This window comes from Cavia porcellus, unplaced genomic scaffold (assembly GCF_034190915.1).
Source record: "Cavia porcellus strain 051 isolate PalLab524CR breed Dunkin Hartley unplaced genomic scaffold, mCavPor4.1 scaffold_2, whole genome shotgun sequence".
Classification (NCBI taxonomy): Eukaryota; Metazoa; Chordata; class Mammalia; order Rodentia; family Caviidae; genus Cavia; species Cavia porcellus.
In genome coordinates this window covers 89,854,917-89,880,073 of record NW_026947485.1, presented here as the reverse complement: position 1 = coordinate 89,880,073, position 25,157 = coordinate 89,854,917, and the positions used below count along the sequence as shown (strand labels likewise).

The window sequence follows — 25,157 nt, the reverse complement described above, 5'->3', positions numbered from 1 at the left end:
GCGGATAGTAACCTCTGCAACCAGCCCCTGCCTTCCAAGCATCCACACTCATCCTGTGGGTCTCTCTGTGTCAGGATGTCAGGACCTGTTTCTCCTGATGGGATTTGATGCCGAGTATAAGCACTGAGGAGGTGGAGGCGGAGCTGAGGGGTTTTTTTTCCGGTTCAGAGCCAGGGCTTTCTGGTGCTTGGCTACCTTCCTGAGCATGGCAGCCAAAACTGAGTGTCTGCTGAGCGCCTTAAGAAGGGGGTGGCTGGCTGGGAGGAGTGAGCACTTGCAGGGGCTCAGGACACACCTGGCCAGGTGTGCCAAGCTGGTTCAGTACCTCGCTCCAAAGGCTCAGCGTAATTACCTACCCTGTGTCAGTCGGAGCCCCACTGACTGATTTTTTCCCCCTGATAGTAATGAGCTTGTTGGTTCAGGAGCTTCCTCTTAATTTCTGCTCTCACTTCCTGCCCATCCTCCACTGCACAGAGACCGTCATCATCATTTCTTAATGACCTCTGTCCACCCAGCATCTGGTATCTACAGAGCATCATCTGTCCAAGGGCCATGTACAGCAGCGGCTTTAGCTTCTGGCAGAGGAGGGGAGGCATCGATGCTGGGCTCCCAGTGGATTAGACAGGGAAAGCCTTAAAATAGGAGCTTTTCTATTTTGGTGACTTGATTGGCAGCTCACTGAGGAATGAAAGCTTCGAGTCTGTTGCTTCAGAGGGTGACCATGGGTATTCACATGCGGGATATAAATATGAATTACATTGGGTATGACACCTACTCTTTGTTTTCTCCCCTGGCCTCTGCTACTGCCTCAAACCTTTGTTCCCAGAGAACCCTGGTGCGGGGTGGGGGAGCAGCCAGAACCCCTTACATAATAAAGGAAGGTGCTGCCAGGCCCATTTTAGAGGATGCACCCTCCTGATCTGCCTTGTCCACCACAGGGAAACACAGATATGGGCATATGACTTCCTGGACCTCAAAGAAGCAGTTCTCACAGCCAAAAGCTGTCTCTCCTTCCCCTTATTATTATTTCATCCCTTCCTTTCCCTCACCAGGACCTCACCATGGATACAGACCTGACGGCAGCAAATGGGAAGAAAGTCAAAGCCCTTGAAATCTTTGCTTATGCCCTGCAGTACTTTAAGGAGCAGGCCCTGAAGGTAGGACTGATGGTTGCCACCAGCAGCCCTGTGTAGGTGGGGTGCACACGCCAGCTAGGAGGACGCGAGCCCAGAGAGAGAGCGCAAGCTTCAGAGTCAGGTGGCAGGGTGCAGCCTGAGACGCTGCTGGGAGAAGTGCACAGTGGCACAGCTGCTTTGGAAACCAGCTAGGCAGCTCCTCAAAGGGTTAATCACAGCAGTACCACCTGACCCAGCAGTTCCACTCCTAGATGTACATTTAAGGGAAATAAAAACAAGGTCACACAAACACTCGTGCACATGACTGTCAGAGCATCACTATTCGAAGTGACTAAAAAGTGGGGAAACACCTACCTACAAATGATGCTGTATCAGCTGATGAGTAGATAACCAAAATGTGGTGTAGCCACACAGTGGAATGTTCTTAAGCCCTAAAAAAGGAATGAGATGCTGATATATACTGCTATGCAGATGAACCTTGAAAATATCTTGTGAAATAAAAGAAGCCAGATACAGAAGGCCACATATTGTATGATTGCATCTGTAATGAAATGTCCAGAATAGGCAAAACTGTAGAGTCAGAAAAGGGATTAGTGGTTCCCAGGAGCTGGGGGAGCAGGAACGAGCAGCAACGGCTGAAGGGTGTGAGTGATGAGCTCAGACAGTGGGGTTGGTCACACCGTCCTGTGCACACTAAAACCCATTCAGTTAGGCACATTCATGGGAACGTTTTGACATGTATGATTTTATCACTTAAAAAAGAAAAATAGGATGTATGCTTCACAGCTGTGGAGTTTTGGATAAAGCCATTAATCTTAGTGATATTCACTTTCCTAACTGGAAGAGTGGAATGAGTAGCCCTACTTTGTGGATTGTTCGTTATTAAATGAAAAATTGGGTACAGAATGCTTCTCTCAGAGCCTGGTGTACAGGACATGGGAGCTGCTGTCTCTCTGCCTCCTCCTCCAAGCCCGCAGCAGACCATCGGGAAGAGGCACATCTGAGGGTCCCTGGGAGCACTTCTGTGTTTGAAAGCGTCCCCTAAAAGCCCACGTGTTGGAAACTTAATCCCCAGATTCACACATCAATGGCATTTGCAGGTGACCTTTGAGTTGTCATTAATACTAAAGGAGACATGAGCACAGGGCACCCCTGATAGCACTGGTGGCTTTATAGGGAGGAACCAAGACCTAGCCCAACATCAGCCTCCTCATGGGCTTTTACAGCCCCATGCAGACCTGCAAGCAAGCAAGACGTGATGACAACAGATGACTACACTGGCCCATGACAGAGGCATTTTGAAAAAAACATTTTAAAGCGGTTCATTAAATATACTTAACACTATAGAACTGTATAGTTTAAATAGTTAAGATGGTAAATTTTATGGCACATGTATTTTTATCAATTGTAGAATTTTTTTTAATGGATCAGAAATAAATTTTGCAGCTCAGAGAAGATGTTAGTTCATTGAGGAGGTAGATCAAACCCAGGATAGCTATTTGAAGCAAAGGGAATGTGAGACAGCATCAAGGAAAAGTAATTTTTAAAAAACCCAACTCATTAATTAAAATCAGTCCCCAGAACTGCCTTTAGTACAGAAATGCTTGAATGTGTTTAGTTGGATTTCAGATTTGACTCGTGAGTGTGGCATCAGGAGGGGAAGGGAAGGAAGGATTTGATACTGAAGAGAAGCTGCCATCAGGCAGACATTCCATGTGGTTTTCATTTAATTTTGCTACTAATGCTGTGAGTTAGTTCTACTATCCCTATTTTGCAGATGAGACTACTGAGTCTGAGAACTATCTAGCATTACCTTTTGTCTCATGGGCCAGGGAGAACCTTGGATGCTTTTGCTGGCCCCATATATCCTCTGGGCCCCACTGATGTGGTTGGCATGACTTTAACCAAAGCTAAGGCTGATGTAGTTCTTAGTTAGGTCATGTCCTTCGTAGCCTTCCTGTCTTGCCAGGAGCCCCATCACCCCATATATGGAGGGTAGATGACAGTGTTGACAACCATGACAATGGCTGCTACTTGTTAACTGTTACCGTGGCTGAGCGTTGCTTTGGATGGGAGACTACATATGAGAGTTTAATCAAGACCTTGGGTTTTGGAGTCAAGACGGACCTATGTCTGGGCTCCTCCACTTGCAAGCTGTACAGAGATCTGAAAGGGACTGCCCGTGTGTCTCCGTGTTCCCACCTGCAGGAAAGAATCCTTCCTTCTCAGGGGCTTGAATGGGTCAGCAGGGCACACCAAGTACTCAAAGGGCTGGATCCATAACAGGCTCTCAATCTTCCACATAGCCTGTGAGCCAGGGATGGCTCCCGATTGTGTAGACACAGAAACTTCGGTCTCAGAGGCTGTCAGTTGTCCGAGTCCCGTGCCTAGGAGGGATTTACATCTGCCTCACGGTCTCTCTCCTGAGTCACTCAGTGAGTGTACACAGACAGACCTCCTGGCTTGCTGCATATTCAGGAATTACCTAGGAAGTGCAGGAAACACTGTTCCAGAGTGAAGCCCCAGAAAATTGCCCTGGGGACCAGCAGTGCTGCTTGACCTGCTGCCTTTATTTTCTGGTCTCCAGGAGCTGAGTGACCAGGCGGGGTCTGAGTTCGAGAATGCTGATGTCAGATGGGTCATCACAGTGCCTGCCATCTGGAAGCAGCCGGCCAAGCAGTTCATGAGACAAGCTGCCTACCAGGTGAGGGCAGGGTTGGGAAGGGGGCCGGGGAGAAGGAACAGGGTGCCCGGGGTGGTGGCCCCCTCAGGGATTGTCCAGCATTCACAGCTCCTCAGGCAGCAGTGGGGAGGCTCCCGCGGGAAGGGGCTGGGGCATGGGGACAGGGAGCCTTCCTGCTCCTCAGCTTCCTCCTGGGAGAGAAGGAGAGATCAGTCCAACAGTGACAGGACTTGGGACCCAGTTTCTTTCCGTCTTCATACTTTTTTAGGCTGTGTTTCCACTGTAGATTCCCTGGGGCTAGGATTTCCCAGACATTTCTCTATGAGTGAATAGATGAGAAAACCATAAAGAAACTGCCTGGGAAACAATATAGGAAGAAAGGAATACAGAGAACTCAGCATGGTAGTGCATGTCTCTAATCCCAGCACTCTGGAAGGCTGAGGCAGGAGGATCACAAGCTTGAGCCCAGCCTGGGAAATTAAATGACTTAATGAGACCCATCTGACAGTAAAAAAGACAGAAAAGGGCTACGGCTGCGGCTCAGTGTGAATACAGTACTGCTAACTAAATAAGAAAATAGACAAATAAAAGGCCATGAACCAGGGATTTTAGTTTGGCTGGACGCTGAAAACTGTCTATCTACATCTGGGAAATAAAGGAGAGGTCATTGTCCTCTGTGTGCCTATCACAGGAGCATGTGGGGCACCCAGAGAGGGGGAGGGGCTGTCACCTGCGTGCTGGTGGCCTGGTGTGCCATCTGTACAGTGCTTGTTGGCCCTCAGAGACAGGACCTCAGTGCCACTGGTCAGCACTGTGTTTCATAAACCCTCGTGGCTCCGACTTGTACCTCTGCAGACACCCTGGGCTCTCCTGGTCTCCCATGAGGGTCTGAGCTTGCGACAGGACACTGGCCGTGCTGACCTGCTGTTCTGATCACCTAGGCGAGCTGGCCTCTGTTGGACCCGAGCCCCTTGGTTTAAGAGAACCTACTCCTCTTTGTACCTTGACAATCAGTTTTCTGAGTCTGCTACTCAGATGGGTGAGGCACAATAGATGTCCCCTGTGGCATCACATCTCTCAGAAGACATCTGCCCACCCTTCCTGCAGCCTCTGATTTGAGCTGGTGATATGTGTGTGATCCTTTCTTCACAAAACACTCACAGGATGGACCCAGAGCCCACGGTGCTGTCGAATGGCCCCGAGAGCCCTGGCGCCCTGCATTGGTCGAGCACGCAGGGCTTTGCTCCAGGCAGTGTGCTGAGTTCAGTTTGCACAGAGTCAGGCTGGGAGAGCCCCTTCCTGCTTCACCATTTCCTGGGCTGTTTCCTCTGCTCTCTTCTTCCTCTGTGCAGCCTGAGAATCTGGCTTTGTGTGTGGATCTGCCAAAAATAGATTTGTTTTTCCAGGGATGAAGGAAGAGGGTGGAAGTCCCAGAAAGAGGCAGTTTCTTTTAAAAAGGAAAGAAAAATAAATGCATTCTGGCTGTTCACTGAAGCTCAGGACATTGCTGTGTTTTTTCTGTACTGTTAATCTTCGGACGGTGTCCAAAGATGGAACACAGGGATGTGACCATCTGCAGAGACAGCCCTGGCTGCTCTGAGCTCTTCCGAGGAAGGTTATTCAAGATTTGTGGCATTGACATGCTTTTCCCAGCATACAGGAAGACTCCAACAACAAATATGTGACTTGTGAAAGGGTCAAACCTTATTTCTCACCTGAAAAAGAAAGTAGGGGTGCCCCTCTGAAGAGTCCCACACTGGACAGTCTGAAAAGGAAGTCACGGGCAAAACACAGTGGCCTTAGCTTTAGTGGAATAAAAAAAAAAAAAAAAAAAAAAAAAGGCCCTTCGGACAGGAAAGAGCCTGCAGCTCTTTGCTTTCTGAAGCCTAGGGATGTGCTGTAGAAAGGTACCGTCCTCTTGAGGCTGGGTAGCTTTGTCTGCTACAGTGTTTTTTGCAGCTTAGGTTTTGACCTTTTGTAATTCTGTTTTGATACTTGGGTTCAGTTTCCTGTCACAGTAGATTTAAAGGTTGCATTGATAATTCTTTGTTCATTTATTAGATTATTCATTAGGTACTGGCACTGGGAACTCTGTATTGAGCTTTTATGGGTACTGGACCATCCAGCTGACCAAGACAGAATCTTTACCCTCAGGTTGCCTAGGGCTGAACAGTTCATAGTTTTGGGGTTACTGAGGGGTGCATTGTGGAAATGGTTACTTTATGATTTCTCTGCAGTCTCTTGAGCTTGTTCCCTGGAAGTGTCCCAGGGCAGAAAGGGAGTGAAGTTTTCCACATCTCTCCATTCCTTGTCACTCTGCCTTTGTGACACAGAATGAGAAAGAGGTGAACCTATAGTGATTAATTATGGGCCAGCTTGACTGAGCTGGGGAGTGCCCACGTGTTTGTTAAATGAAAGCTGTTCTGGGGGTTTCTGTGGCTGTGTTACATGGATAGACCCAGGAAAGCAGATGGCCCTTGCTCAAGTGGTCTGGCCTCCTCTAATCCACTGAAAGCCCAAACAGGGCAAAGGACTGGCCCTCCCTGAGAAAGGAGACGCCTCCTGCCTGCCTGCCTTTGAGCTGCAATCCTGGTTTTTCCCTGCCTTCAATTCAGACTGCAACATCTGCTCTTCCTGGGTCTGGATGTTCCTTGGCCTTTGGACAAGTGGCTTACAACTTTTTCACCTCCTAGGTCTGCAGCTTGCCAACTACAGAGACAGGACTTGTTAGCCTCTGTAATTGTGAGCCAAATCCTTAAACTCATTCTATCTCTCTCTTATGTATCATAGTTCTCTGCTCGCCCTGCTTTTGAGCATGCTCATCAGGCATCCATCTCTGTGAAAGAGCTAATCAGGTGGAGATTTGTTTCCTTCCACACAGTGGAATTTGCTCAGGTTCCCTGACCCTCTGCAGAGTGCATCTCATTGGCTTGATTTCAGGCAGAGGACCTGGAGGATTGAGGGAGGACAGAAGTGCCACAGAGATGGTTAGGAAACCATAAGTGTTCTTGCACTGAGAGCATGGACCCTCTCCTTCTAGGCACGAGTTCAGGGCACAGGCAAGTGAGCTAGGTTCATCCTCCACCTGCCAGGTAGAAGGAGAGAGGCACGGTGTGGAGGTACCGTTCTGTTTCACGCAGCACTGTCCAGTCTGGAGTCCTGGACGTCTGCTTGAGTCACTGCCAATGAGGCCTGCAGAGGCCTATATGCAGTTATACATGATCCAACGAATTTCCCAAGCTTACTGGTCTTAGTGTGTTGTAAAAAAAAAATGGGTTAACTATCTTTTACAATTCACAAACTTAGGACACTTATAGGCCTTTAAGAGCATTCAAGATGGTAATAGAACAGCTGATCCCTCTTTTGAGGCCTTCAGGAAAGACCTGGAACTGGAAGACAGATCCACTGAATCTGGAGGAGCTGTGCATAGGAAACAGTCCAGTTTTTCCTAAAGGCATTTTGCCTAAAATATGTAACTCCAGTGGGTTCCAGAAACCTGTTAAATAAATGATGCTCCCATATGTACGATGATCTCATCTAACATGGAGGCGCAGCTTTCATCTGCCTCCTGGCCTGAATAAGCTGCAGTGAAAAATAATCCAATCAGGACAAGTGCAAGAGCATCACACCCAGGCCTGGTGCAGCTGGAACTGCTTTCAGCCGGATGATGGCTAGCAGCACGCTTAACTGGCCGGGCCGTTTTTTGTCAGCTGTGGACACAGTCCCTTGGCAGCTTTTCCTGGCAGATTGCGTGGTTGAGGAGGAGGGCTGGGAGCTGAGTCATCAAGGTAAACACTCGGTTCTGCGGCTCCCTGGAGGATAGTTTTGTCGCCTGCTCCTTCTGCATGGAGCTCAGGATCACAAAGGAAGGCTTTAAAAAGCCACGATGAGGTTACTCCTGCTGCCCCAGATTCCTGGAGGAGGCAGACGGAACAGGATGCTTCTTCGTACGCTTGCTTTCTGTTTGTACAATCTCCAGGCGTCTGTGGAATGCTTATGTTGAGGGCAGCAGAGACAGGGCTGGGAAAGTACCAAAGAAAAGCTGTCTGGAGGGCTGGTGGGTTCACTGGCTTAGCAGCTGCCTCCTGAGTATCTCCTATGTATTGTAGGCCAAGAGGATCTGAGTGTTGCCCTTAGAGAATGCACCATTTATAAGAGGCTAGATATGCCTACGCTATGTATATAGTTGGAGACAGAATGCGTAAAGTGCTTGGCAGGGGCCGCTGAGGGGGAGACAGCTTATACTGGAATAGTAACAGTGTGATACCAGCTCCAAAGGTAGAATTAGCAAAGGTAGTTAAGAATGTCTTGCTCCAAGTGGCCCTGGCCTGATTGCAGGCAAATAGTCCCATAGGTCTTCTGAGGCTGGAGGGCTGCTTTTGTAAGTGGTGTGAGTGTTTATGCAGAAACAAAGCTCACACTTCCCAGCACAGTGTCTCCTGCCAGAGATAAGACATCTGGGATTTGGGGAGTCTAGAAGATTCTTTCACATTTCCTCTTGTTCTTGGAGTCCTGCAGCTTGGAGCTCTGAGCTCAGCTCAGAGACATAGAATTTGTATAGATCCAGCTGCTTCCTGTCCCCCTACTGCCCTGCACCCCACACTCCCTGCTATAACTCCACAGGCTGTCGGGAACACAGCACCTCGGTGTCACTGGAAACTGTGACACCCCAGGAAATGGGTGTGATTGCTTTGTCCTGGCTCTCCCAGACACTGCCCTCTCTCTGATCATCTTGCGTCCTCCCCATGGGAGGGGGCACTCTTTACCTTTACCCCACCCAGGCTGCATCTGTTTCTGGGTGTTGTAGGGAACCCTCTGTGGAAATGGGTCAAAACTATCACTGTGGAACCAAGAACAGCCCAGCTGAGGAGGGGCAGGTGAAAGGTTTCCCCTGCAGTGTACAGCCTGTGTTTTACGGGGCAGATGTGGGTCATCCTGGCTAGTTTTTTTTCCATGTCAAGATGTGGGAGCCTTCCAGCGAGAAGAGCTGTCGTGCAGGAATGTTACGCGCATGCCAGCACGTTCAGGTGGCCTCCAATTGTGTCATTTCACTAAGCCTCTTTGCATTCTGGACTTCTTGGTTTGATTGTTCCATATAATTATTCCCCATCCAAGTCAGAGCTCTTCCACAGAATCTCAGGAGCAGGGCAGGTAATGGGATGAAGCACAAGTGTCCCCTTCTTTCTCCCTTCCTGTCCTCTCTGCTGTGAGCCAGACTCGAGTGGCTCTTGTGGGCATGGCAGGGCCTCTTAGTTGATGTCCTAGCAGGATATGACAAGAGTCAGGGGACTTTTGAGTCGTCAGGGCCTTTGCTTGTCCTCGTTCCCTCTGAGTCCTTGGGGTCTGCCCCGGGGATGTGTGTCCCCTTGCTCTGGGTACTTTCTAGTCTGAACTTTGAAAGAGACTCTTGTACTTCTCCTTTGAAGATAGTTTTTCCTCGTTCCTCACCCTGTGAAGTTCTTGATGCTGCAACCCAGGAAGGTCTTCATGGTCTGTGTTTGAATTTTTTCTGCTGGGATTCTTGGGCTCACATTCAGAGGCTTCACCATTCCTAGGGGCACTTTGCATATCCATGTCCTGTTGCTGGGCACCTCAACTTTCAGCTGTCTTTGTGCCAAGGATGTCTGATGTGACGCTGGACAAAAGTGAAGCTCAGTGAGGGGAACTTTTCATTGCTTGACTAGGGACCAGTGGAAAAGCTTTCTATGCCTGAGTCAGTGGCCTGCTGACCAGTGTTACTGAGGGAAGACCTCATCTGTTTGATCCATGCACCAGGCCGATGGATGCTGGCACTGCCCTTGTGACCAGCTAGAGCCACGAGCACTGTGCAGTGAGCAAAGGGCTCCTTGAGTGTGCAGGACTTGGATGTGGCCTCATGTGGCTTTGTAAATTTAAAACTTCTGAATCTTGTGAGGCTTTAGTATTTTCAAAGTGGAGCTTTACAGTCACTTGGTGGTATCTCCTTAAGACATAACTAATGGTGGCTATTTTGGGTGTGGCTGTTGTAGGGAACTTCTGACTGCCCAGTCAGAGAGGATAGCATCTGATACCATCCTGGAGCCAGTGATTGAAAGGATGCTATGTTTAAACAATCAAGGAGGAAGTGTTAGATGCACTGGAAGTTTTCTCAAAGTACCGGGCCCAGGTTTCTCCACAGGAGAGCCAGGAGTGACTTAAAGAGCTTGGGCTACAGGGCTCAGGACCTAACCAGTACTGGCCCAGCCACTTACCTAATGGACACTTGGAGCAGGACTGTGTTTCACCTAGCATTGAAAATCTTGCATCCCAGGAAGTCCCTTGGTCCTTAGCAGAGCAGGAAAGTTGGTCATCTCCTTCTACACTACGTCTCCTACATCTTTCTACACTAAGAGAAGGAATTGAGTGAAAGATCCAAAAGGCCTGTCACATTTCCAATGTTCCCGCCTGATGCCACCTCGTGTCCCCACCCACAGTAGACCTTCTTATGCCCCTGTGCCCATGGCTCATAGCCAGTTCCTGCTGATGAGGGAGTTATTTGTGCATGTGTCGTGTTTGGAGTCCTTCAGTCCTGGTCTACGAGAAAAGCCCACCAAACCTCAGGTCTGGTGTCCTCCTTCAGAGTGGCTGTGGCACCAGGGGAGCATCTCCAGTTTCCCTAAGAAACAGGCACAAGAGGATACAGTGGTGACGGGAACCACTTAGAGTCCATCGTGATGGTAGCAAGGAAAACCCCTTGCACCTGAATAGCCTGCACAGCAAGACCTGCTCCAGCCCAGGGCTTGGGAGGCGGGCAGGGACCCAGTTACAGGTTGAGGCATATTTCTCCAAGAAGGGTGGTGTTGGGGTCTCCTAGCTGGCCCTGCTGAGGGGCTGGAGAAGCTATGGGTGGGACAAGGCCCATGTCACAGAGCAGAAGCGTTTTTGCCTCCAGTGTGCTGAGGACTCTAGTGTTTGTTGTGCTCTGCAGAGGGCTGTGGAAGGAATGTTCCCCCAAAAGCTTGAGTATCCCTTCCTTGGAAGTTGTCAGCGCCAGACATGGGTGTCTCTGAGCGGACTCACCCAGGGAGCAACAAGTCCCAGCCTCTGCTCTTTCTTTCAGGCGGGCCTGGCCTCCCCAGAAAACTCAGAGCAGCTCATCATTGCCTTGGAGCCTGAGGCGGCCTCCATCTACTGCCGGAAGCTGAGGCTGCACCAGATGATTGAGCTGAGCAGCAAGGCGGTGGTCAATGGGTACAGCGCCAGTGACACAGTAGGAGCGGGGTTTGCACAGGGTACCTCTGCTCTCTCTCTCCCTCCCTCCGCTCTTCCCCTCCCCAGCCCCGGATGTTTCTACTTCTGGTGATGTTATAAGACTTAGTACTATAAGCAAGAGCCAAGCTGCTCCAGGAAGAGGTTGGCTGGGAGTCCCTCTATGCTCAGCCCCCTAGCCAGATCCTGGGGCCCTCCACGGACTGAACAGTGGTTACCCTGGCTTATCACCCACCACGAACCTGTGGGTGGCCCAAGAGAGCAGCTCTTGGCCTTTCCCTTGCTGGGCTCTTAATCTTTTTTGCTTATTAACTGATCCTTAATCTGTTCCCATTTGGTTGTTATTAATTCCTCCATTAAGACTGTTGATTTACTGCTGACTCACTCCTTGGAGCAGCTCTGTGTGTGTGTGTGTGTGTGTGTGTGTGTGTGTGTGTGTGTGTGTGTGTGTAATGAGCTCATTATGTATCTTAGCTGGGAGTTTAAAATACAGACGAAATGAGCTGACTTGTTCTGACCTAAGGATGTTCATTTAGCTGTGAGAAGAATAAAACCGAGCTCTTTCTGCCTCACAGTTACCTGCTTGCAAGTTGGTCCCAGTCTTGGTCCCTAGAACTCTACGTGGTGTCTGATATTCCATAGTTGTAAACACACTTAGACCAGGGTCACAACACCACTGTGGACGTAGATGTTAATGGGCAGTTGTGTGTGTGTTGGGGGGCTGTGTACCTTGGCACTGAGCTCTGCTCTGTTCCAGATGAAGGCTTAGAGGGTCCAGAGCCTCTTGTGTCCAGAGCCCACATGCAGGCTGGCCTAGAAGGCCCCCGTTCTGCGGAGCAGGGAGGGAAGACGCCTGTGAGGATCTTTTCCCTCCACCTACCCCACCAACTTGTCCCCAGATTTCTCTGGGTCCCACACCCGACGCCCGAGTCTGTGCTCCTGGAGGCCCTGGACCTAGGCTCACCCCAAGCAGATGCCCATTACCGCCCCAGCATGGGCTGGGTTCTTCTCTAGGCTCCTTGTCTTCCTCACAGGGATCGCTCTGCCCTAAGTGCCACCTCTCTGCATTTTAATCCTTAGAGTGAGGAATTAGCTGTAAGGCTGGGCAGGCTTGCTTGTCACTGGGCTGTGAGCCCGCCTGCCAGGTGCTGTGTGTTCCTTAGGACTTTAAGCCTGATTTGCCCAGAGTGAATGGAAACACATCTCCCTCTGAATCTGTGGGTTGGATTAGGAATTTTCTAGTAGGACTCAGCCTCCTTAAGGGTAGTAGAGGCTAGACTTACTGCTAACTAAATCAAATGCAGTAATGCTTTAATGTATAAATTTTATTTTCTTCTGTTATATATCAGGATAATGTATAAATTTTATTTTCTTCTGTTTGTTTCTGTTAGAAAAAAAAGATGGAAGTAGGGTGGAGATCAGGCCCATATCTTACATGCTAATTCTCAGTTGTTCATAAACATAAATTCATGCCAGAACCAGATAATCTAGCATAGCGTTCTGTACACTTTGTAAGTCTAATGCTCACATTTTAGGGGGAATCTGGTTTTGAGTGATAGCCTTCCCCAGGAGCTTAGTTTGAGGCTTCCTCTCCTTTAATTACTCTATCTCCCCACATGCTGCTCTGTGCTCTGTGTCCCATGGCTTGTGGAATTTGCTTGTTCTCAGCAAAGTTGGAGAGTTTTTAAAACTCTCAAATAATTGGCCACCACCCCTCCATGAGGCAGTGAGACAAGCAGTCTGGTGTCAGCCTTCTTTCTGATTGGAAGGGCTGTCCCTGAAAGGGGACATACGGTGGTGGAGGTGGGAATCCTGTGGGGCACTTACTGAGGACCTGAGATGGTTTAATCTCCTTCCTGGTCGGAGCCCAGAGGATGCTACTGGGGAGGATGACAGTCTATGGTCTGAAGATTCATTTTTGGGCTACAAGACAAGATTCACAAGTCCCTTCACCTTGCCTGACCCAGTTTCCTCATCTGCACATAAGGATGTCGATTTCTGCCCTATCCTCCTCACAAGTATCTCTGCACCCCAAACCACAGCAGAGTTACGGACTCAAGGTCCGGGTTGGCTCTGGGATTTATGAGCAAGGCAGTGCTAGCCTTTGTTAGGTTCAGATACCGCCCTGTGGCTGAAGCGCCACCTTGTGGCTAGAGAGAACATTGGCTTCAACAGAGTCAGGAAATGGCTCCTAAGCCATGTAACCTGGATCCAGTTTAGAAAAACATACCCCACATTCTTTGCATTGAGCAAAGTTTCTTGATGTGAAATTGTTTAGTTGAGTACACTATGGGCTGCTTGGCGCACTGCTTTCTCCCAGCAAAAAGCTGGGAGACTGGCTGATTTTATGAACCCATTCCTCAAAGAAGGTCACCAGAGGGAAGGAATCCCATCAGGGCTGGCATTTCAGCTGGAGACAGGCAGAGCTGCCAGGCAGATAATGGATGAGGGTTGGTAGAAAGAGCTCCTTTCCCTTGGCAGAACTGGCTTTGTGATCGCGGGCGTCATCTATATTAATCGCGTGGCTCAAGCATCAGTAGACTGGTTCCATGCCTAAACGTCCTTACGCTGTTGCCTCCACTGACTGCAGGTGACTGTCCGCTTTTTCATGCTTTCTTACCTGTCATCGTTTTCTTTCTGTCGGCCGCTAGCTAAGGAACACGTACGGCGTAATCGACAGAGTCGGACCTTTTTGGTGGAGAATGTCATAGGAGAAATCTGGTCTGAGCTGGAGGAAGGTAGCGTCCTTCAATGTCCTTTGCCCTTGCTAGATTTTTTTTTTTTTTAAGTGCTGCTGGCATAAATATGTACCAATTTGTTCTATTTGTACTTTTGGAAAATGTTCAAATCCATGGATTTTTAAAGGCCCTTTGGCCAAGGAAGAGTCCTTTCGGGAGCTGCAGTTTTACATATTGCAAAACCATGTAGACTCTTCCCAAGAAAGACAGAATTTGGAATCCCCCAGTCCTGGAATAAATCTTATTTGTGCTACCGGCAGGTAATGGGATGTGGCAGGTACACAGCACCATGTGACATGAATAGGCAGACTCTCTTTGGTTGTAAATTTCTCACTATGCTGCTAAGTAGCAAAGCCATCATGCTAATGAGTGTGTTGATGATACTTAGCTGAGTATCCCAAACTGTCACCCACAAGCTTGTTGTAGGGGGGGTTGACAAGGGTCCATATAAAGGATGGCTGTTTTTCTACCAGGTGACAAGTATGTGGTTGTGGACAGTGGTGGAGGCACCGTGGATCTGACAGTTCACCAGATTCGGTTACCAGAGGGACACCTGAAGGAACTGTATAAAGCCACAGGTGAGCCTGCATGGCCAGCTTCCTCGTACTGTGCCCTTCCAGATGGTTCCGTGTCACTCACTTCAGATTCCTTCCTTTCCTAGTGTTACCAGCATGTGAGATTGTAGGTGGTGGAGGATACTAGTGCCTGTTTGAAATTGAGGAAATGCAGTTAAGTGTTCTTTCCAGTGCAAGCCACTTGAGTTTTGGCATCAAGTGAGCCTGGACAAAAGAGTTTGTGTCTGAAAATTCTGGTAGGATGAGATTATAACCTGCCATTTCCCATGATTTAGAGCTAAGGTCAGCTTTCTAGGAGGTCTTAAATCACCTAGTCCTGGATCAAGGTTGCTAAACTAAGATGCTGTTTCTCTTTGGGGAGGAAGCAGGAGAAGGACCACGAATAGGAACATAGGCACTACACGGGCCTGTGTACAGCCAGACTCTGATGTCCAGGGTGTCAGTACCATGATGCTCCTCATTAGCTGGAGGTATGAATCTTAGTTGAAGTGTTAATTAATTTTAAACAGACTGTCCATGAGAGATTCCTGTAGGAAAGGTTTCTCCAGCTGGAAGAGAAGGAGCTAAGGCTGCTGAAGTAACAGGGAAGACCTTTCCCTGTGGCCTGCTTGCTAAGTGGGCCTGAGTTAGCTCTTACTTATGCTTTGGAGCGGAACATAGGGTGGGTGGGTCTATCCCTTGGCGTTTGGATTCAGTTCTGGGTGGTTTTTAACATCTTGGGCTCCCATTTCATTCTCGATTCAGGTGGACCCTATGGATCCCTGGGAGTAGATTATGAATTTGAAAAACTTCTGTGTAAAATATTTGGAGAGGATTTTATTGAGCAATTCAAAATCAAACGGCCTGCCGCCTGGGTTGACTTAATGATCGCATTTGAGTCTCGCAAAAGAGCAGCCGCCCCGGATAGAACCAACCCGCTGAACATCACCCTGCCCTTTTCCTTCATCGACTACTACAAGAAGTTCCGTGGGCACAGTGTGGAGCACGCCTTGCGGAAGAGCAAGTGAGTGGGGCTCAGCTTAGTGTTAGGGGGCTGCGGCTGTGTTGTGTTGATGGGAGGGAGGAATGAGGTGTGGACTCTTGAGTTCCTGTCATATGTACTTGCTGTGTGATCTTGGGCAAGTGTCTGGATTTCTCTGTTCCTCAGTTTTTAAATCTGGAGGGTGGGATAAGAATTCCACTTACTTCAAAGGGCTCTTGTGAGGATGAAATAAATTGTTGTATGTTGAGTGCTTAACACAATATCCGAGACTTGGAAAGTATGATCTCTGTGTGACTGAAAAATAGAAGCTTTGTAAAGAAAGCAAGGAAGTTAAGTTTGTGCATTGCCCAGTGTCTGAAAGAGAGCCTGCCACATGGCAGGTTCTCAGTAAATATTTGCTGAATGGATTCCATGGGAACCTGGGTTTCCAGCTTCTGAGTCCCTTGGCTGCAAGCATTTTTAGCTCAGTTTGTTGCAAAATGAATACTTAGGAATCTAGGCTAAAGCAGAATTCTTTTCCATTAATAGGGATAAATCATAGTTTTCTAAGAGCTTCAAAAATTGTTTTTGGTAAACACTAAGATTTTACTACAGTCAAACAAATTTACATACCTATCATATGCATAGTTACCTTTTTGTATTTTTGTGTTTCTAATTTTTTTTTTTTTTGGTCTTTTTTGAGACAGTCTCACTATACAGTTAAGATAGTTCTTAAGCTCACTTTGTAGCCCAGACTGGTCTCCAACTTGCAATGATCCTCCTGCCTCAGCCTCCTAAGTGCTGGGATTGCAGATGTGCACCACCATGCCCAGCTTAGTTACCTTTTTCTAATAAATTTTCTGTAATGGAAACTGCAGCTCATCATCCAGCTTCAGTGTTTGTCAGTTGTTAGCCAGTCTGAATCTCACCCCTTAATTGCTTTATCATTTTTTAAAATTTTATTTTAAAGAGAATAAGACCAAGCAAAATAAAACAGAATAAAGCCAATCAAAACAAACCAGTGTAAGTGTTACAGGACTTCAAAACAATACAAAATCAACAATGGTTACCATAATGCCTCTTGTTGGCTTCAGAATAGCTGTAGATACTTTCAGATATAGTAAAATCAAACAAAAGAGAATGGAATAGAATCAATTAAAAACAAAACAAGGAAGGCAATATTGGACTTCAAAACAAGATAATAGTAAATCCAAAATGGCTACTGTAATATAGCTTGCTGTCTTTGAAATAGCTGCCCCTGCCATTGGATATAACCAAACCAAACCAAATAAAATAAAACCCATCCCAACAAAACAATGAAAATGATACAGAACTTCAAAACAAAATAATGGGGAATTAACAGTGGCTACCACTTTTAGGAGATCGCCCTAGATGCTACACTGCATGCCGCTATCCTCTGAAGAGATGATCAGACCACCAGCCCTAGACCTGCAAAGTCAGTAAAACACCAAACACCACAGGCATCAAATTGCACTTCACCTGAGTAGCTATCAGTGTAGCCTGTGTTTCTCTGCATCAGCCAGTCACTTATGGGGGTGCAGAGGGGTGGCTCTTCTTGCTTCCCAGCCTGCGCACTAGAAGGGGCTGGGGTCTGACTGTCCCCCTGCCGGCAGCAGCCCATGCATGGTGCTGGTTTGCACCCCTCAATTACTTTAAAGCAAATCTCAGATAGATTATCATGTAACCCATAAACATATTAGCCTGTTTTCTAAAGGAAATAAAATTTAAATTATAACCTCAATATCATGATCACACTTAAAAATGAGTAATTATTCAGTCTCAAAAATGTCCAGAGTAATAGCATTAATATATTTTCCAGTTGCCTCATACAATTTTTTTCAGTTTGTATCATCATCCAAATGAAACCTGAGCAGTGCGATTGTTTATAGGCCTCACAAATCCCACTTAATTCATAGCTTTCCCTCCTGTTTCCCTTATGAAGTAGTAGGTGAAAAAACTAGTTGATTATTGGAGGTTCCTACAGCCTAGGTCTTGCTCACTGGATCCCTGTGGTTCCCTATAACTAAATCCCTGTAGTTCCCTTCTGTCTCCTGATATGTTTTTGCAAATTGATAAATTGATTTAGACATTTAATCGGAGTTAAGGTTGAATTGTTGGCAATCTACCTAACGAGTGTTGGTATTTCCTATCGTCTCATATGGAGAGACAAAAGATGTCAGCTTGTCTCTTCTTTTGTGATGTTGGCATCTGCTAATGATCATTGCGTGGGTCCATTTATTCATTCACGGTGACCACATGGTTATATCTTAAATTATCACTTCTTCATTTAGTGGAGCTGGAGTCCTCCTGTAGACAGTTGCCCTGTAGATTTGGTTGCCCTGGAGTGCAGTTCAAATAGGAAAGAAGCTAAGTGGTTAGTTCTTTCCCTATAATTCTAAATTTAAAAAATTATTTCCTAGTGCCATCCAAAGTAGTTGACGCGTTTTATTTTGTGGAAGAGCCAGGAGAATATCAGCAAGAATTCAAGGATGTAGCATGTTTAATGTGTTTTACATCATGGAAGTTATATCCGCATTGAGGCTCAGATTGTCCTGTTTAGACTGCAGGATCCTCTTGAAGTTGGCTCTGAGCCCCTCTGACATGGCACAGGTGTGTCTGACAGTGTCTTTGCCTTTTGGTATAGGAGGACACTTCTGACTCATCTCATGCGTTCCCTGTCCCAGACCTGGAATCAACCATTTCTCCAAGAACTCCTGGTCTTTTTAGAGGGAAACAGTAGATTAGATTCCAGATCTTCTGGCCAACCAGGCTTTCTTACTTGGCTGATGTTTGCTTTATCCCAGTTGATCTCCTGCACAGGGCACCTGCCCTCCGTGTTGAACCCCAGGTTCACCTGCACCATTCTTGGGACCTGCTCACTCTTGTAGTAAGTGGCCACAGCTGGTCATGGGGTCACTCACACGGCACCGTATTGTCTCCTGGCTGTGCCATGGAGAGAACGCCTGTTTGGGAGCACTGGCAGCTCAAGTCATGTTGCCTGGAAGCACCCACTGTGTGCTTCGTTTCAGGGGCTGAGGCACCACTTGCTGCTCGGTCTCTTAAGTTCTGAATGGGCAGTGTACATCCTGCAGGTTTGCATGAGTGTGTTCACAGATGTGCTGTTTAACTCAGTCTTCACAGCTTTGCCCACCAGGTAAGGCAAGTGCTGCTTCCCTTGACTTGGACGTGAGAAGACCAGGCTGAGACCCTGGAGTCCAGTCCCAGCAGCTCCGGGGCCTGTGCTGTCTCTGTTCTACCCTACTGCCTCTGCACATGCAGTGTCTTTGCTGGAGACCTTGAGGCCATGCAGCAATATTAGTTTATGCCTGCCATGCAGCAGCTACCTGGAAGTTTGAGGAGGCACAGCTGCTCATGCACAATTCTGTCTTTATGTGGCACTACAAAAGCGGGTCACATGGGCCTTTGACTTCAACTTTCATTGGATTCAAAACGTGAATTCTTCAAAAGGCGGAGAGCTCCATTTATCTACTTGCCTCTTGCCCTAGACCATGGCCATTCCAATCTCGGGGGAAGGTCACCTACAAAGAAGAGAAAAAAAAGAGGTTAAGTCTTATTCTTGGGCTTCAGGGGTCCAGGTCCTAGCAGTTTGGGATTTCTCTATGCTTTTGAGCTTGAAACTCCTTTCTGCTCCCCAGTGATGTGACAGTGCCCTGCCAGCCATGATGCACTGCTGTGTGGATGGGTCTGGTATTGTGCAGACACTCACTTTTTGATCCTTTCTGTGCCCTCCTCCCACAGTGTGGACTTTGTGAAGTGGTCCTCCCAGGGGATGCTGAGGATGAGTCCCGATGCCATGAATGCCCTTTTTAAGCCAACCATTGACAGCATCATCGAGCACCTTCGTAAGTATCCAGTCAAGGTTTGGCTTCTTGATGAGGCAGAGCTGATACCAGCTTTCCCAATGTCACCAAAAAGTACATATGCAGGTGTATTGGCAGAGGGTACAGGGCAGCCATAGGCCTGGGGCTTGCAGGAGCAGGTGGGGCCTGGTCACAGGCTCTGGGGCTCTTTCCTGGAGAACCTTTCCTCACCTGGGCTTCATTTTGACTTCAAAAGATTAGGCTCTCTAAAGCCAAATTATCTTAGAGGACAGGGCATGCATCTCATTTGCAAAATTAGAAATCCTTCCCTGCCAGGAGAGAAGGAACTGTCCCATAAACCAAAGGAAGATCTTCAGCACAAGGACAAACAGAATCTGGTCATGCCACTGTCCTGCTGAGTCAATGACCCTTACCCAGGGACACACAGTGACTCACTGGAACTTTTTTCATTATCCAAACCCCTTATACTCTTCTCTCCACCTCACCTACCAAACCAGAATACCCAGGGGTAGGGTGAGATTTTTTATGAAAATCAGAGCATCCTGTGTATAGCAGCCTGCCAAACTGACTCAATGGAGCGACAAGTTTGGAGAGTATTCCTGTTCTCCTTAACATGCTCACCACCTCTCTGTTAAAATGAGATCCTACTTAGCAGTCACTCTTGCCTTCATTCCTGAGCATATTGGCATTAAAACTCCTCAGTAGAGAAGATCAGTACAGAAGTTTGGTTCACTGAACTCAGTTGGATCAAGTGGTTTCATCCACTCCCTGTGGACCCAAGCAGCTCAGTTCCCCTTGCTTGCCAGGTTTTAGTGACATGACCTTCTCACTTCCCTTCCCTTTCAGGGGATCTGTTCCAGAAGCCTGAGGTGTCCACAGTCAAGTTCCTCTTTCTGGTGGGTGGCTTTGCTGAGGCACCCCTCCTGCAGCAAGCTGTGCACACTGCCTTCGGCGACAGGTGCCGGATCATCATTCCCCAAGATGTGGGCCTCACCATCCTTAAGGGTGCTGTCCTGTTCGGCCTGGACCCTGCCGTGATCAAAGTGCGCCGGTCCCCGCTCACCTACGGGGTGGGTGTGCTGAACCGGTACGTGGAGGGCAAGCACCCGCCTGAGAAGCTGCTGGTGAAGGACGGCACTCGCTGGTGCACTGATGTCTTCGACAAGTTCATCTCTGCTGACCAATCCGTGGCCCTGGGGGAGCTGGTCAAGCGTAGCTACACCCCAGCTAAGCCCTCCCAGCTGGTCATAGTCATTAACATCTACAGCTCCGAGCACGACAGCGTCAGTTTCATCACTGACCCAGGGGTCAAGAAGTGCGGCACACTGCGCCTGGATCTCACAGGGACCGGAGGCACGGCGGTGCCCGCCCGGAGGGAAATCCAGACCCTCATGCAGTTCGGGGACACCGAGATCAAGGCCACAGCTGTCGATATAGCCACCTCGAAAAGCGTCAAAGTGGGGATCGACTTCTTAAATTACTAGCCATGCCCCCCAGCCCCTGCCACTGGACTCAGCTCATCTGCATCTGCTGACTCACCCTGACTGTCCTCCCGGACCTTCTTACTGCCTACCCAAATTTCATCAGGAAAATGGAAAGAACCAGGGCAAGAAGTAACTGCAGAGTTTTTGAGGGCACACTGGAGTCAGACATTAAAATTTAGGTGTGGGAATAGGAAATCCAAGGATCCTAGCAGACCGGTTGGTTTTCTTACATAGCAGCGTGGTGAACGAGCTACCCGACACGGGAATCAGTACTCTTCTGAAGCCGTGGTCAGGTTGTCCTTTGAACACATCTTGGTTAAGTAGAACTTAGGATGCCCCATTACCGTCTTTCTAGATTTGAAGTGAAGTTTTTGAATAGGAAGGAACTCTTCATTTGAGATCTTTTTAATTGTTTTGAGATGGTAGTATAAAATGCCACCCATCTGCAGTTAATTTCTGCCCGTCAGCATGGCATGAAAGTGGCGGTTCAGTGGGAGTCTGGAGTGTTTTTAGCAGGTGGAAGAAATGCCTGTGCTGGCCGCTATTTTAGGTTCTCATATACTTTAAATTCCAAAGAGGTGTGGGAAGAAGCCTTGGTTGACCCGCTAGGATTGGGGGGAGTACAAGTGGTAATACATCATCTTTTTAGCAGATAAAAATTTGCTGCAGTGGAAATAGATTTTGAAGAGCCAACTTATAGTAGATGCCTCTGATCTGTGGGAATACATGCCAGGATGTCCAGCCTGAAATCACAGATAGTGTGGAACCCCGTGTCTTCTATGTTTTGCCCTATACTTATATACCTATGAGACAGTAGTTTATAAATTAGGCCCAGCAAGAGATGAATGACAGTAATAAAAACCGGACAATCATGAAAGTTCACTGTAATGAAATTTATACGAATGTAGTGTCTCTCAGAATATCCTGTTGTCCTATGCTGCATTTCTGGATTGTGGTTGACAGTAGTTAACTGAAACCACAGCAAATGAAGCCATGGATAAGGGGAAACTACTGCATGAGTTGTGCTATAATTTGTAATGTATTACACCAAATCCTGGTTTCCATAGGTAATTCTAGTTAACCTGGCAGGAATTGGGTGTGAGAAAATGAGGTTGCCATTAGTCTTGTTCATTTCACCTAGCCCAAAAGTCTAGAGTAGCCCTGTGCTTTGAAAACGTACCAATTTTAAATGAAACCCTCCCACCTGCCCTGCTTTCTCTCTGAGTTCTGGCTTTTTGTCTCTGCACTGTGAAAGGAGTGCATTGGTGAAACACGAAAGAAGAATCCCGTCCCATAAATGCTTTATTAAACTTTTGTTTCCAGATCTGCTCGAAAAATGATGTGTAGCTCTGTACTTCAAGGATGAAGCTGGGTTTTTGTTACTTTTAGTTTTTCCTGAAGCAAGTGGCTCACTTGCATCAGATTGTCTGGTGCTTGATAAAATGAAGCTAACTTGGGAGAGGAAGGCTAGAACCCTCGTTTTTTTGGGGAGTGGATCTGTACCACAGGTGACTGTGCTTCAATTGGAATTTGGGAATTACTATCTTTAGGTTTTGTCAAAGCTGAGATACAGACCTCAGGCTGCACTCTCCATCCGAAATCCCGTAGGGAAGAGGATCCACCCCACACCTTGTCCTCTTAGTGGAGCTGGGCCTACACCGTGCCTGGGGAGGGCCCTTTTCACTGTCACAGAAAAGTTCTGAGGAGGGAAAAGATGGTAAGAAAGGAGCCCCAAGAACAGGATTGACTGGAGAATTGTGACTACATTCTCTCCTTCCCCACGGCACAAAGCTAGCTTCCTCTAACATTCAAGAGCCAACTGAGGACAAAGAATCAAGAATCTGACTCAGTCCATATCATCTGTTCCAAGCTGTCTTTTCCACCTGCTGGAATTCATCCCAATTTCCAATCACTGGAGGCATGCATAATGAATGAGTAGAGAACCAGAGAAGGAACTTCAGATGCAAGTTGGATTCACAAACCCATTATCATAGCCAATATGCAGATCTTAAATAGCATCTCAAACCTCATTTTAATGTCTTCTTTTTCACATTGCCTGCTGCACATTCTCTGCTAGACTGTGAAACGTGAACAAACCACAGAACTAGGGAATGTGAGATTTTGCATCCAGGCACCAAGGTGTGTTTGCTAGGGGTCTCCTGCTGCTCACTGCTTCGGAAGCTCAATGTCATGGGTCCTTATTTGGTGTTGCTAGCTATCATCTACAAAGAAGACTTCAGTTTAGTTAGGAGTAATATAATTTTATGTACATACAGTATTAGAATCTTGTACAGAGTCTTTATTTCTACAATGTGCTATTGTTTAAAAAAAGGAAAATGCTTCTTAATTTCTGTTGCTGATAATTGCTACCCTTAATCTTCCAGTTTCGTTTCTAAATGGCTCTCACTAATTGTTGATTGTGCCATTATCAAGCGATGGACTATGTACACAAGCCTGAGCCATAGACAGAGGAGCCTAGGCTGAGAAAACACCTGGCTCAACAGCTTTGCTGGACCCTCCCACACGTGCATCCCTTCCCAGAGTCGCAAGTTATAGTTAAGGCAAAGTCCCAATTTTCCTGTCCAGACCTTGAGAACTGAAAGCAATGTGACTATGCAGAAAAATCTATGAAAACTCAGTATCTGGTGGGGTTGTTGACCACTCCTGGTGGGGCAAAGTGGTCACCTGAGTACAAAGCTTGGTGTGCTGTTTGTACACCAGGGTCCCGGGGGGAGCCCTGTGATACACAAACCAAGGTTTTCTGTTGGGTTAAGTGTCAGTGTGAGCAATAGAGCCACGCCCCTCTTTTCCTGCTAGTATAAACCGCTTCCTGCATAGCATTAAGATCTCTTAGTCTACTATTTCCTGAAATGACCTTGTAGAAATCTGCACTGTTAGCAAATTGATGATGGACGGGGGTGATAATTATCTGGATTTTCTTCTGGCCCCAAAGATGCAGCCTCTGTAGTTAAACCCCTTAAACAAAATCCCCAAATCCATCCCTTTCCCTCACTGAAATACTGTAGAATAAGAGCACTGGGTAAGTATACTTGGACATATGCCTAATCTTAGAAAGTTCCTAGGAGGTCTGTGGCCTTGACCGATTACTCAGTTGCTCCTGGCTTATTTCTGACAGATGCCTCTCTTGGAAGCAGGGCTGTTGGTTTCCTCTGTAGCCTTCTAGGTATACAGCAGGTATTGCTGCATGCTGAGTGGCAGATTGGTTAGGGACAGCCATGATAGGAAAGAGGAGGAGCATGGAGTGATTTTTTGGAGTGATAGCTACTTTGAGTCTAGATTACAGAGCTTGCCCCACCCTTAGAATGTTATTTAGACCAAGTTTAGCTTTTAGAGCCCAGGTCTGGTTAATTGCCAGGGTAGCAGTGAATCGCATGCACCAATATTAACAGGAGCAAAATGCCTTATTAGTTGAAGATCGAATTTCACATGTAGAGATGTAATCGCTGTGATTAAGCTGCATATGTATGCTGGGGAATGGCTTACGTGGATGACTAGTGTAAAAGTTGTTGGTCATGATGTCACTAAGACCTCTCATTTGCCTGAAATGTGGAACTGTATTCTAAAATCTCTGCCACCAGGGGTCTTGTTCACTACAAAATAAATCCAAATTTCACAGAACTTTGCAGCAGTTCACAACTGGACAGGATTGTGTCTGCAAACTCTCTTGTCTTCACAGATTTCCAATAAAGTAAAACTCTGGATCTCACACGGCTCAGATTTTTTTAATCCCCATGCTGGATTTGTAAGCAGAATTACAGACATGGATCATTACCGACCTCCCCTTCCGCACTGTCTCACATGGAGTCTGATTTCTAGGTCCATTCATAGGTGGCAAATAATTTATTAACAGTCATTCCAATAAGATTGCCCCTTCCTTGCTAGGAACCAAGGCTCTGTTGATGTCCACAGAGTCCTCTCTCCCTTCCAGCAGGCTCGGAGGTTTCAGATATGCAGAGAGAAGGCAGATACCTAGGGTGACTCCTCTGTTGCACCCAGCTGAAGTCATTCAAACTTGTGAAAGGCCTGTGGTGGTTCCTTGCCCTCTGGCACCCTGATAGGCACATAAAATTGGATGTCCAGAGCTTTTGGTTTCTTCTAGACTCTGTCCCTGGGTATCCTCCAAGCTGGGTCTAGAGTCTTCTAGATGATCTGAGGTGAGGTCCGGGCTCCAAGAGGGTTATTAGTAGTGGTTGCCTCCACCTGCATTCATCTGAAGTTCATTTCTCATGAGAGCAGAGATGAAGAACCCATGGGCAGTGTTTCAAGCAAACTTCAGATATATGCACTGGAAAGTGCCCTAGTGCCACCAGGCTTGAGTGCCCTTCTCCATAAAGACAGGAGCTCCAGGTTGGTGTCTGTAAGCCCACTCATTCCCTGTGTTTCTGTTTCACACATTGGCATCGTGGGGGGTTTCAGTATAGTGAGAAAGTCTTGGGCCTCCTTTGTTCCTGTAAAATGAAGATGATTCG

At 47.4% G+C, this 25,157-nt stretch overlaps 1 protein-coding gene across 4 annotated transcripts in view; it reads left to right on the top strand.

The window, feature by feature from the left end:
* Nucleotides 1–24,394, top strand: part of Hspa12a (heat shock protein family A (Hsp70) member 12A) — a 154,437-nt gene extending 130,043 nt beyond the window's left edge. For all 4 annotated transcript variants that reach the window (XM_063244814.1, XM_063244815.1, XM_005008090.4 and 1 more), the window contains 8 exons: nucleotides 1,053–1,157; nucleotides 3,724–3,840; nucleotides 10,898–11,069; nucleotides 13,698–13,784; nucleotides 14,258–14,362; nucleotides 15,104–15,362; nucleotides 19,101–19,204; nucleotides 20,030–24,394. In XM_063244814.1, coding sequence (XP_063100884.1) covers nucleotides 1,053–1,157; nucleotides 3,724–3,840; nucleotides 10,898–11,069; nucleotides 13,698–13,784; nucleotides 14,258–14,362; nucleotides 15,104–15,362; nucleotides 19,101–19,204; nucleotides 20,030–20,667 — 1,587 coding nt within the window. In that variant the 3' untranslated portion in view covers nucleotides 20,668–24,394. The remainder of the gene's footprint in view (nucleotides 1–1,052; nucleotides 1,158–3,723; nucleotides 3,841–10,897; nucleotides 11,070–13,697; nucleotides 13,785–14,257; nucleotides 14,363–15,103; nucleotides 15,363–19,100; nucleotides 19,205–20,029) is intronic.
* Nucleotides 24,395–25,157: the final 763 nt, after the last annotated feature.